The 13,467-nt window shown below is 44.1% G+C and overlaps 1 protein-coding gene across 1 annotated transcript in view; it reads left to right on the forward strand.

Annotated features, from left to right (window-relative positions):
• Nucleotides 1-13,467, forward strand: part of MTCL1 (microtubule crosslinking factor 1) — a 187,134-nt gene that overhangs the window by 88,739 nt on the left and 84,928 nt on the right. Inside the window, 1 exon segment of the mRNA XM_038746495.1 lies at nucleotides 5,781-5,840. Coding sequence (XP_038602423.1) covers nucleotides 5,781-5,840 — 60 coding nt within the window.

Consider the following 13,467-nt stretch of genomic DNA (forward strand, 5'->3'; position numbering starts at 1 on the left):
ACAGAACTTCTGAGTTCTAGATTTAAAAAACATCAAATGGGAATAGACTCAGATCCTATCAGTATGTCACTAGAAATCCATTAGGGGTCCTCAAATGTACACAGACTTCTCTTGGCAATCTTTGGTAAATTATCTACTTTGGGAGGTGGTGTAGCTCAGCCACCTCATTTGCCCTCTGCCTCTGAAGAGGAGACAACATCAGTGTAGAAAACTGGAAAGGGAGGTAGACAATAGAATAATCCAGATGGTCAGCATCTAGCTCTTTTGCCCTCTGCCTATTGTAGAAGAGGAGACAGCATCAATGTGGAGAACTGACAAAGTTGGAATATCAGTCTGTGTCCAATGGAATTACAAAGCAAGACAATAGTTTTCATTTTGGGTTCCAACTAAAGCAAAAAAATCCCCCCTTAGCACTTTAAACTCCACTATCAATACACCGTCAGCCCATTCCATATTGGCTCTAAAAATACAAATTAACATAAAAAAATAAAAAACACTATCTGACTTTTCCCACCCTTCCATAAAAAAGAGGAGATATGTGTACTTACATTACCCTTCTAGGCACAATTTTGGGGAGTATTACTACAATTCTTTTTTTTTCTGGCTACGCTACTATGCAAAACAAAGAGGAAACAGGTGGATAGAAGAGAAGATCTTGGCAACAGTTTTCACTTCAAAAGGCAGGAGCAAAAAAGAAAACGTGTAGGAGTGTGAACAAGAAAATAACACATGCCTACATCAGGTTAAGTTTTGTTTACTTTGAAATACACTGATCTGATAGCAGAACTCACTTGTTTCTTGTAGAGGAACTTTTAGGGAAATGTGGTGACTTCTGAAAAAATCTTACTTCTGAAATCTTTGATCCCCTTTACACAGATTGAATAATAATAATAATAATAATGATATTTGTTAAGCATTTACTATGAGCCAAGCACTGTTCTAAGTGCTGGGGTAGATCCAAGCTAATCAGGTTGTCCCATGTGGGGCTTTCATAGATGAGGGAAACTGAGACCCAGGGAAGTGAAGTCTTGCCCAAGGTCACACAGCAGACAAGTGGCAGAGCCGGGATTAGAACCCACGTCCTCTGACTCCCAAGCCCGGGCTCTTTCATTCATTCATTCATTTAATTGCATTTATTGAGTGCTTACTGTGTGCAGAGCACTGTACTAAGTGCTTGGGAAGTACAAGTCGGCAACATATAGAGATGGTCCCTACCCAACAACGGGCTCACAGTCTAGAAGGGGGAGACAGACAACAAAACAAAACATGTAGACAGGTGTCAAAATCATCAGAACAAATAGAATTAAAGCCATATGCACATCATTAACAAAATAAATAGAATGGTATATATGTACAAGTAAAATAGAGTGATAAATCTGTACAAATATATACAAGTGCTGTGGGGAGGGGAAGGAGGTAGGGCAGGGGGATGGGGAGGAGGAGAGAAAAGGGGGGCTCAGTCTGGGAAGGCCTCCTGGAGGAGGTGAGCTCTCAATAGGGCTTTGAAGGGAGGAAGAGAGCTAGCTTGGTGGATGTGTGGAGGGAAGGCATTCCAGGCCAGGGGAAGGACGTGGGCCGGGGCTCAACGGTGGGACAGGTGAGAACGAGGTACAGTGAGGAGGTTAGCGGAAGAGGAGCGGAGGGTGCAGGCTGGCCTGTAGAAGGAGAGAAGGGAGGTGAGGTAGGAGGGGGTGAGGTGATGGAGAACTTTGAAGCTGAGAGTGAGGAGTTTTTGCTTGATTCATAGGTTGACAGGCAGCCACTGGAGATTTTTGAGGAGAGGAGTAACATGCCCAGAGCGTTTCTGTACTCTTGCCACTAAGCCACGAATTACCCATACCCCCATTTCCTGAGTTCCACACAATTCAAATGAGAATACCAGGGACTGAATCTGGGTTTTTTTGTAAATGGTATTTGTCAAGTGCTTACTGTGTGCCAGTCACCATACTAAGCACTGGGGTAGATCAATCAATCAGTTGTATTTATTGAGCACTTACTGATACGAGATAATCAGATTGGACACACTCCATGCCGGACATGGGACTCAGTCTTAATCCTCATTTTACAAATGAGGTATCGGAAGCATAGAGAAATTAAGTGACTTGTCCAAAGTCACATAGCAGTCAAGTGGTCGAGTTGGGATTAGAGCCCAAGTCCTCTGTCTCCCAGGCCTGTGCTCTTTCCACTAAGCCAGAGTGCACCCCAAGAACTCCCCAAGAATAATTTTATGAATTGGATTTGTAGAATAGCATTATAAAAAGGCAAATTTCTTCAGAGGTAAAGATTTTCTTTTAAAATCATGAAAATCACTTGCCCTGTTCATCAAAACTCTGTCCCAGTAAACCAGCTGATGATTTTAAACACTCGGCTCTGCAATTATTTGCCACATTTCACTACCAAACAGAATTTTAAGTGCAGCGTTGTCATCCACAGGTGTCTTCCTCAATTAAAAGCTTGTCAGAGTCTTTGTGAAATTGCCTGAAAGGAGTGCTAGCTCCATGGAAAGGATGTCCTGAACTGACACAAAGACTTTAAACATTCTCCTTCTAACCATCCAACCGTAGTTCATTTCATTTTATTTAGTAGCTGGAAAGGGCCTTTTTTATGGTATTTGTTAAGCACTTACTCTGTGTCAGGTGCTGCTCTAAACTCTGGAGTAGATACAAGGTACTCAGGTTGGACAGAGTCTGTGTCGCACAATGGGGTCACTGTCTTCATCCCCATTTTACAGGTGAGGGAACTGAGGCCCAGAGAAGTGAGGTGACTTGCCCAAGGTCACACAGCAGACAAGTGGCGGAGCCCGGGCTAGAACCCAGGTCCTTCTGACTCTCAGACCTGTGCTCTATCCATTAGGCCATGCTGCTTCTCATTGTAATGTAGAACAACTGGATACTGAGAGCACCTTGCCAAAGCTGTGCTTCCACTTACACTCTGGCTATCATGTCTATCATGTCTTATCACAGAGAAGCAACAAGGCTCAGTGGAAAGAGCCCGGGCTTGGGAATCAGAGGTCATGGGTTCTAATCCTGGCTCCGCTGCTTGTCAGCTGTGTGACTTTGGGCAAGTCACTTAACTTCTCTGTGCCTCAGTTCCCTCATCTGTAAAATGGGGATTAAGACTGTGAGCCCCACGTGGGACAACCTGATTATCTTGTATCCCTCCCAGTGCTTAGAATAGTGCTTGGCACATAGTAAGCGCTTAACAAATGCCATCATTATTATTATGTCTGTCAGATTTCGAGAAGCAGCATGGCTAAAAATGGGGATTAAGACTATGAGACCTATGTGGGATAGGGACCGTGTCCAACCTTGTTAATTTGTATCTACCCCAGTGCATGGTACATACTAAGTGCTTAACAAGTACCACCATTAATTATTAATTATTGTTTCTCTTCTTGGACCTGGATCGGGTCTCTCTTGTACAGTCTGCCGTGTCCCGCACACCCCAGGCCACAGTTGGTACATTTTATGTACATGTCCATAATTCATTTATTCATATTAACGTCCATCTCCCCCTCTAGACTGTAAACTTGTTGTGGGCGGGGAGCATGTCTGCCAACTCTATTATATTGTACTCTCCCAAGCACTTAGTACAGTGCTCTGCACACAGTAAGAGCTCAATAAATATGATTGATTGATTGTGTGAGGTAGGGAACGTGTCTACCAACTATTTTGTATTACTACAGTACTCTGCACAGAGTAAACATTCAATGAATACCATCAATTTATTGATTTATTGAGTGTTTACTGTGTGCAGAACACTGTACTAAGTGTTTGGGAAAGTACAGTAAAACAATTCATTCATTAAATTGTATTTATTGAGTGCTTACTGTGTGCAGAGCACTGTACCAAGCACTTGGAAAGTGTAATTCAGCAACAGATAGAGACAATCCCTACCCAACAACAGACTCACATTCTAGAAGGGGGAGACAGACAACAAAGTAAAACAAGTAGATGGGTGTCAATACCATCAAAGATGAACTTCCTGCCCACAAGGAGCTTATAGTCTACATGGAAAGACAGGGCAGGGATAGGGGAAGTAGTAATCAGAATATTTACATGAGTCTTGCGGGGCTGGGGTGAGTATCAAAGTGCTTAAGGGGTTCACAGTCAAATTAATAGTTGACGCGGAGGGGAGGGCAGATAGGGAAAATAAAGGGCTATTAGTCAAGAAAAACCTGTTGGAGGAGATACAATTTTAGAAGGGTTTTGAAGGTGGGGAGAATGGTGGACTGCAGATATGAAGAGGGTAGGAGTTCCAGGTCTGTGGGAGAACGTCAGCAAGGGGTCGATGGCCAGATGGACGAGATTGGGGTACAGCAAGTAGGTTGGTGTTAGAGGAGTCAAGTGTGCAGGTTGGGTTGTAGTAGGATTGTAGTAGGAGTAGGAGCTGGCAAAAGAGACTGAGAAGGGAGCACCCAAAGAGAGGAGGAGAAATAGGACAGGACAGTTTCAGTGAAGACAAGGTTAGGAGAAGTGGGTGGGTGACAGTGTCAAATGCAGCTGAGAAGATGAGAGATTGAGGAGTAGAAGATGACACTGTATTTGGCAAGAAGGTCATTTAAAGACCATAGGGAGGGAAGTTTCAAAGGAATGGAGGGGGCAAAAGCCAGATTTCAGGGAGTTTAAATAATTAGAGGAGAGAAAATGGAGGGAATCAATGTGAACAACTCACTCAAGGAGTTTGGGAAGGAAATGTAGGAAGGAGAAGAGACGACAACTGAAGAGTGTGTGGGTTCAGGGAAAGGGTTTTGTTAGGATAGAGGATACGGGGCCATGTTCGAAAACAGTGAGGAAGGAGGTAAAGGAAAATAAGTGGTCGAATACAGCTTTTGGGGATGGAAGAGGGGAGGGGACAAGTGTTTTAATAAGGTGCAGAGGGATGGCATCAGAGGCGAGGTGGAGGGAGTAGTTTTTAAGAGGAGGTGGGTTACCTTGGGTTACCTCCTCTTGCGGTACTGCTGGGAAGGATGTGGGAGCTGAAGAGGGGACAGGAGGATGGTGGGACTGGAGAGGAGCAGGGGAGATTTTGGGGAGATCAACCCTAATGGTTTCATTTTTAAGCAATAAAATAGGCATCAAGGCCACTGGGACAAGAGATGGGGAAGGCGGAGGGATGGTTGAAGCTCGAGTTAAAAGTCTGAAACAGCTGACTCAGTCAGTGGACATGGGAGTCGATGAGGATGGTGACCGGTTGTTGCTGGACGGATGAGGATGCTGAATTAAAACAGGTGAGAATGAATTTGAGATGGACAAGTCAGCCTGGTGTCTAGATTTCCACCAGCAGTGCTCCACAGTTCATGCATAAGAGCGAACGAGGTGTGCTGTGGAAGTGATCCAGGGCTGTGAGTTAGTGGTACGAGATCGGCGAAGAGTCAGGGGAGCGAAGGAATTGAGTTCAGGGGAGAAGGCAGTGGTAAGGACATTGATGTGTGCATTAAAAGAAGGTAGATTTGGTTTTGAGACCAAATGGGGCTTGGTGATTGGAAAATTAGAAAGGGCGAGATATCAACAATATCTGTGGACATTTCTGTGGAACTGTGCCTTTGGAAGTTTTGCTTTGCCATAAGCTTCTCATGTTTTATGTCCTTATCTTTAGCACTTGGTTGGTGTTGGAGCATTTTAATGATAACAAGCATTATTCAATAATGGCTATAAAATGACTCAGTTATGTGAAGAAGTAAAACTATTATGACTGCCTCATGAAGGCAGTGATGCCTGCAGAACACCTGGGTTTTGGGTCAGTTGTTAGTAATGGGGTGTTCCTTTTGTCCATTTCAGAGTTCCATGAAGAGAAGAGGCAGCAGGGAAACACACAAAGAAAAGAAAACACTCAGTCAGGTAAGAAATTCAAGCAAATATGGTAATTCTGTTAACATTGAGTCTTCCTGCCCTGTATCTCCTTTACAGGTGTGAATAGATCCATCACTTAGAAACAACGTTTTTTTTCCAGTCCTTATAAAATATCTTCTATTTTTTTTCCAAAGACAATAATAATCTAATGCTTTAATGCTTTTCTTTGAGGGGGATGGGGAGAGAGAAGAAGAAATCACTTTGCAGTGCAGCCTAATTAAATTGCAGCTCAAGGACACTTTCAGTATTATAATCCGTGACAAAGTTTTTGTGTTAAGTGTTTAGGCACTCAAAATAGTTCACACGTAAAAATACTCCTACTCTAGGCTTGGGTCCAAGCATAAGGAGTGCGTGGTGTGTTTTTCTATGCGGGGAGAACAGTATGTTAAGTTAAAAAATCACTGTTTCTATAATAAAATAAACCATGTGCCAGATTCTCCCCATCACCCACAGGAAAGTACAAGGCTTGAGAGGTAAGGGAGAAAGTACAACCAGCGGAGGGCCAAGTTGTGGGTGCAACTGTGAGGTTGTGGGAGGACACCCGGAGGCATCCTCTTCCTCCCTGGGAAATTTCAGGTGTCCTCAGTCAGAGGTTCACAGTAGCCATTTGGCTCCCTTACCGGGGTAGGACAGAGTAGGCTTGAAGAAATCCAGGTACATGGCAGCATCGGGGTTTTTCCTGCGATCCCACTACTTTTAAAGGAAATCTCCCTTGGCTTTTCAGTATTTTGGAATCCTGGACTCCTTTCTCTTTTTTTTTAATTGAAGTTTTGGGGGTTCAGGAGAGTAGAGAGGTTACTGGGGCAGGAAGAAGCAGTAGCTAATAGTAATAATAATAATGGCATTTATTAAGCGCTTACTATGTGCAAAGCACTGTTCTAAGCACTGGGTAGGTTACAAGGTGATCAGGTTGTCCTACGGGGGGCTCACAGTCTTAATCCCTGTTTTACAGATGAGGTAGCTGAGGCCCAGAGAAGTTAAGTGACTTGCCCAAAGTCACACAGCTGACAAGTGGTGGAGCCGGGATTTGAACCCATGATCTCTGACTCCAAAGCCCGTACTCTTTCCACTGAGCCACTCCCCACTGGACAGTTGCTATCTGCTCATCCAAGGAAGAGATCGCTCACCCCTCTGTCCTTCACCTCACCTCAACTTTAGCACTTAATTGTCTTTTCCGGTATTGGTTAAGTGCTTACGATGTGCCAGGCACTAAACTAAATGCTGGGGTAGATACAAGTTAATCAAGTTGGACACAGTCCATGTTCTATATGGGGCATCAAGTCTTAATCCCCATTTTACAGATAAAGTAATTGAGGTACAGAGAAGTCAAGTCACACAGCAGACAGATAATGGAGTGGGATTAGAAACCAGGTCCTAATGATTCCCAGGCCCATGCTCTAGCCATTATGCCATGCTGCTTCTCTTTCCAGGAGGCTCAGAGCCCCCCTGAACAGCAGGACTGAAGTAAATGAGAAACTTTCACACTCCCTCTTCCCAGTGAGTCGGTATTTGAGGGCACTGCAATCTACCAATTGGAACTTAGCCTACTTTCTCTTTTAGGCATTTAAACATTCATTGGTCAGGATCTCGATTTCCACTTATCATCTCATTGCAGGAAAGAGTTTGATCTCTAGAGAAGCAGCATGGCTTAGTGGATAAAGCACAGGCTGGGAGTCAGGAGGACCCGGATTCCAATCCTGGCTCCACCACATGTGTGCTGTGGGCAAGTCATTTCACTTCTCTGGGCCTCATTTACCTCATCTGTAAAATTGGGATTAAGACTGTGAGCCCAATGTGAGACAGGGACGGTGTCCAACCTAATTACCTTGTAATTACCCCAGAGCTTAGAACAGTGTTCAGCACATAGTAAGTACTTAACGGGTGCCATTTTTTAGAGGCTGATTTCTCTGTCCGGGTTAAGTAGGCCAAGAACAGCAGGTTTCTGACTTGTCACTTCAGCGGGCCCAGTGGAAACACCATTACTTGCAGGGCCGTGAGGTAAAGCGAAATGGGACCATCTGGGGCTTGCACTCGATAATGAGTACGTTTGAACAAAAGGAGTTTCTGTTCAGCAGAATGGTGGATTGGAGCGTCTTGGGAACGGCAGGTCAGGAGTCAAAACGCAAAGGAAACCGGTTCCCCGACGCAAGGTAGGATGTGAGCATTCCTGCTTATGGGGCCGGTGGAGGTGATGGGACTTTAGATTTGCAAGCAAGTGAATCTATCAATGTCCATCTCGACTGCTTGGCAAAGCCCTTCCCAGCTGGTGGTAGTGGTGGTGGTCTTGTGTGTGTATCCCCCCCCCCGCCCCCCCGTGTCCTGCCTGCATTTTCCCGCACGCCGAAAGGATTTTTCCATCTGGGAATTCCAAATGCGTCTTCTCTGGCTTTCCACAGCCCACCGAACTACATTCCTGGAGCGTATCTGATGATCGCTTGAAACCAGAGCCTGGCATTCTTTCCAGGGGATGACCAAAGGCCTAGCCTTCCCTTGGAGGCTGGGGGTGGGTTGGGAAAATTGAGGATTCTCAGCTGAGACAGGACTCTGCACAATGACCATCTGCTGCCTTCTGCAGAGGTTGGGGTTGCCACTTGCTGGGATTAGTGTAATTCAGGCTTTAGGGAACCTCCTTCTAGTCACACTTGTAAGTGCAAAGAAAATCACATGTCCTGTTTTCCTGCCATTCTCTCCTGGCAGATATGCCAAATTTGTCTTTTCTTCTAAAGAACTAGAATTAAATATCAAAAAATCACTCAAAATAAGTGTTAAAGGCCGCTGTGTTCCAGGTTGGGGCAAGTGCACGGGTCCTGGATCTTCATTCAGTCTGATTTATTGAGCACTTACTGTGTGCAGAGCACTGTACTAAATGCTTGGGAGAGTACGACAATTAACAGACACATTCCCTGCCCACAACGAGCTTACAGTCTAGAGACGAGCTTCTTACCATCACAAAGTAACTTTCAGACTTGGAACAGACCTCGAAAGGAACCGAAAGTGCCTTTGGAATGTGATCATCAATTCTCCCAACATTTGTTCTCAGTTCGGTTTGTTCCACTGAAAATCCCTTTGTTTTTAGGAGCTCTGAGGTTCATTTTTTGCAACAGCAAAAATCAGGGGAATATGGATACATCCAGAATATGGGAAGAGGGGTGTATATCTGTATCTAGATACCTGTAGATACCAGAATGGTGGGGAAATGAGGCCATAGTGAAGCGGTTTGACCCTGTTCACGATGGTCACCCAGAGAAGACATAGAAGGACATATGATAGGACTGGACACCCCTGTCTTTTCATCCATTGCTCTAACCATTCAGTCATGCCGGCTTCCCAGACTATTTATTTAATCAAGCACTTCCACTTAGTCTGGCTTCACTGAAACTTACCCTAACTGTATTTGAAAAAGATGCTTTCTCCATTTAAAGTTCATTACTTCATCTGCAAAACCGAGTCCTTTTTTGGTAATGTACATCACAGTCCACATAGTCTGTTTTCTTGTTTATTCTGTTTTTAAGGGAAAAAATAGGAAAACATTCCTTGAATTGTTCGCTTTAGAAAATTCTAAGAATATGTGGTCATAAAAAAGGAACCAAATTTCTCGCCAGTGTGTTACGATTAACACTAATGCTTTTAACGGGCTAGATAGCATGCTTATCATTGAGCTTATTCTGGGTGTGCTTTTTAAACTTCCATTTCTTCCAACAGCGCTGTCGATAATGCATTTTTCTCTGAAAGGGGATCCTGGCTTTACAGACATTTCTAGTCGTCCAATGCTGGAAATCACGTTGCTTTCCTCCTCCCAGAATAAAACTTGGAGTTCTTGGCTCATAGGCTGAGGGCCCATGAAGACCTATACTTTCATACCTCAGCAGTTCCCTAAGTGGAACCGAGGAACTCGGCTGTTACAAAAATTCATTACTGCTGAGCTCCCACCCAGATGCTTCCCCACAGGAGACTTACTTTCCCTCAATTTGTCTTTGTTTTGCAATCAGTGGTATTCATTGAGTGCTTTACTGTGTGCAGAACACTCTGCTAAGTGCTTGGGAGAGTAAAATACATAAGGGAGGAAGCACTTGCAGAGTGTTGGGTTACAAAGGATGGCCTATCCCAACTGGTGTTAATATCTGGGTGTCTGCTCACGACAAGATAATAGCATGGAGAACTGTACATGAGCCTGGGTCTCATATCTTGACTTGGGATCGGTTTCCCTTCATGAGGTAAAAAGAAATTTATCCTGATTCTCCCCAGGTGTTCGTGGACCTGCATTTTCAGGGTATCCGGAGCTAGCTAATTTTTACTCTGAGGTACCGAGTGGAAGCTTAACTGCCTGAAAGATCCATTGGCCTGTCTGAGACCCAACATACTTCCAGAGAATGAGCCCTACCATGATCAGTCAATCAATAGTATTTACTGAACACTTGTTCTGTGCAGAACACTGTATTAAGCACAGAAGAGTATAATTGAGTTGGGTCCTACTTGTTGCTCCGTCTCTTAAGTCAGTCATTGGTATTTATTGAACATTTACTGTGTGGAGAACACTGTACTAAGCACTTGGGAGAGTATAATATAGCAGAGTCGGTAGACCTGCCCACAGGGGATGTGTTCCCTGCTTTGCACACAGTAAGCGCTCTATAAGTTGGATTGAATGAATGAAGGAGCTTGCAGTCTAGAGAGGAGCTTACAATCTAGAGCATTTCTTCAAAGCATTTCATTTCTGGTCCAAACATTTCCAGCTGAAATTTTGAAGAATGCACAGTGCTTTCGTGTCCTAATCATTGACATCGCTGACTGAATTGTAGCATTTTTTCTGAAACTAAAAGCAGTCAACCTTCAAAATGTTCTAATTGAGCTGGTGAAACAGACTTAGCTCCAGAGATCAACTTACCAGCCTGCCAGAAAGTGACTTGGTTAAATCTAGTTTGATGTCTGGTTCCACAATAGCCAAAGTTCCACACCTCTAAGAACCCCTAAGGAAAGCACTCACTCTCTTAAGAGGATTTGGCCATAAAATTGCTCTTTAGGTCACGGTTTAGCATCAACTTTCTAATTTCTCAGTTAATTTGCAGCTAGGTTGCCACATGTACTGCGGGGGTACTAGGGAAGGAGAATTTTAAGTAAAAGTGCAATGTTCCCCCTTACTGTTTATGGGGAAAGAATCTGAAAGAGCTGAGCTGGTTAGGGTTTGAAGTAGGATATTTAAGGTAATTACCATCCCAAAGAAAATGCTTGGAATTTTCTTAACATCACTGCTTCCAAAGCTCATTCTCATATGACATTATCTTCTTTTTTTGTGCTCATTACATCTCCATTAGGGACATTAAGATGCTAAAATTGCAAAGAGGAAATGAGGCAAAGAGGGAGATTAAGTAGCTTGACTATGATCAATCAATCAGTAGAATTTATTGAGCACCTGTTCTGTGCAGAGCACTGTAATAAGCACCAAAGAGTACAATGGAGTTGATAGATAAAATCCCTGCCCCCGAGGAGCCTATAATTGAGTTGGAGAGACAGACATTAAAATACATTACAAGTCGGGGGAAGTAATAGAGTTTGAAGATGTGTACATAAGCTAGTGAAAGGGCTGGAACTAAAATACAGATAACTTTTTTTTAATGGTATTAAGCATTTTATATGTGCCAGGCACTGTACTAAGCACTGGGGTAGATACAAGATAATTGGGTTGGACATAGTCCATGTCCCACGTGGAGTTTACAGTCTTAATCCCCATTTTACAGATGATGTAACCAAAGCACAGAGAAGTTAAGTGGCTTGCCCAAGGTCACATAGCAGATGTATTCATTCATTCAATTGTATTTATTAAGTGCTTACTGTGTGCAGAGCACTGTACTAAGCGCTTATGGTGGAACTGGGATTAGAACCCAGAACCTCCAATTCCCAGGCCCGTGATTTTTCCACTAGGCCACACCGTTTCTCTTCTCTTATTGCCCTGGGCTAGTGCTCCTCTTGAGAGCCCCGCTTTACATGCTGCCTTTGATTATTTTTGAAATGGTGTTTTCACCTCACAGATTCTTCCATGTATGTTTCTGGGTTTTTTTCCCCCAGGGCAAAGACACTAGGATTGGAAAAATTATAATTTCCATCCTGAACTGAGAGCATTGTGGCTACTGCAGAACTGTACAAAGTGTACAGTTTGGTTTCCTAAGTCCCTATTTTGTTCGTCTCGCCGCAATGAACAGGCAGTATTACTGGTGCTTGACCCCACTCCCCACTTCAGTCTACACTTCACGCTGCTGCCCGGATCATCTTTGTGCAGAAATACTCTGGGCATGTTACTCTCCTCCTCAAAAATCTTCAGTGGCTACCAATCAACCTACGCATCAGGCAAAAACTCCTCACTCTCGGCTTCAAGGCTGTCCATCACCTCACCCCCTCCTACCTCACCTCCCTTCTTTCCTTCTACAGCCCAGCCCGCACCCTCCGCTCCTCTGCCGCTAACCTTCTCACTGTGCCTCGTTCTCGCCTGTCCCGCCGTCGACCCCCGGCCCACATCCTCCCCATGGCCTGGAGTGCCCTCCCTCCGCACATCCGCCAAGCTAGCTCTCTTCTCCCTTCAAAGCCCTACTGAGAGGTCACCTCCTCCAGGAGGCCTTCCCAGACTGAGCCCCCTCCTTCCTCTCCCCCTCCTCCCCCTCCCCATCCCCCCGCCCTACCTCCTTCCCCTCCCCACAGCACCTGTATATATGTCTGCACAGGTTTATTACTCTATTTTACTTGTACGTATTTACTATTCTATTTATTTTATTTTGTTAATATGTGTTGTTTTGTTATCTGTCTCCCCCTTCTAGACTGTGAGCCCGTTGTTGGATAGGGACCGTCTCTATATGTTGCCAACTTGTACTTCCCAAGTGCTTAGTACAGTGCTGTGCACACAGTAAGCGCTCAATAAATACGATTGAATAAATGAATGAATATATTGAGAAGCAGCATGACTTAGTGGAAAGAGCCCGGGTTTAGGAGTTAGAGGACATGGGTTCTAATCCCAGCTCTGCTACTTGTCTGCTGCATGACCTTGGGCAAGCCAATTCACTTCTCTGTGCCTCAGTTCCCTCATCTGGAAAATGGGAATGAAAACTGTGAACCCCAAGTGGGACAACCTGATTACCTTGTATCTACCCCAGTGCTTAGAACAGTGCTTTATTACTCTATTTATTTTACTTGTTCATATTTACTATTCTATTTATTTTGTTAATGATGTGCATCTAGCTTTATTTCTATTTATTCTGATGACTTGACACCTATCCACATGTTTTGTTTTGTTGTCTGTCTCCCCCTTCTAGACTGTGAGCCCGATGTTGGGTAGGGACCATCTCTATATCTTGCCGACTTGTACTTCCCAAGCGCTTAGTACAATGTTCTGCCCACAGTAAGCACTCAATAAATACAACTGAATGAATGACTGAATGAATTCTTGGCACATAGTAAGCGCTCAACAAATACCATCATTATTACTATTATTATCATTATCCTACTCTGGAGGAAAGAGAAACAGCTGACTAAGGAAATGGCTCTCTCCATCCCAGTCTTTAGCTAGTGCTTTTGGCTTCTCATTCGTAAGGGCCGGTGACTCATCTCTTCAGTGAATAATATTTATTGTACA

This window comes from Tachyglossus aculeatus, chromosome 5 (assembly GCF_015852505.1).
Source record: "Tachyglossus aculeatus isolate mTacAcu1 chromosome 5, mTacAcu1.pri, whole genome shotgun sequence".
Lineage (NCBI taxonomy): Eukaryota > Metazoa > Chordata > Mammalia > Monotremata > Tachyglossidae > Tachyglossus > Tachyglossus aculeatus.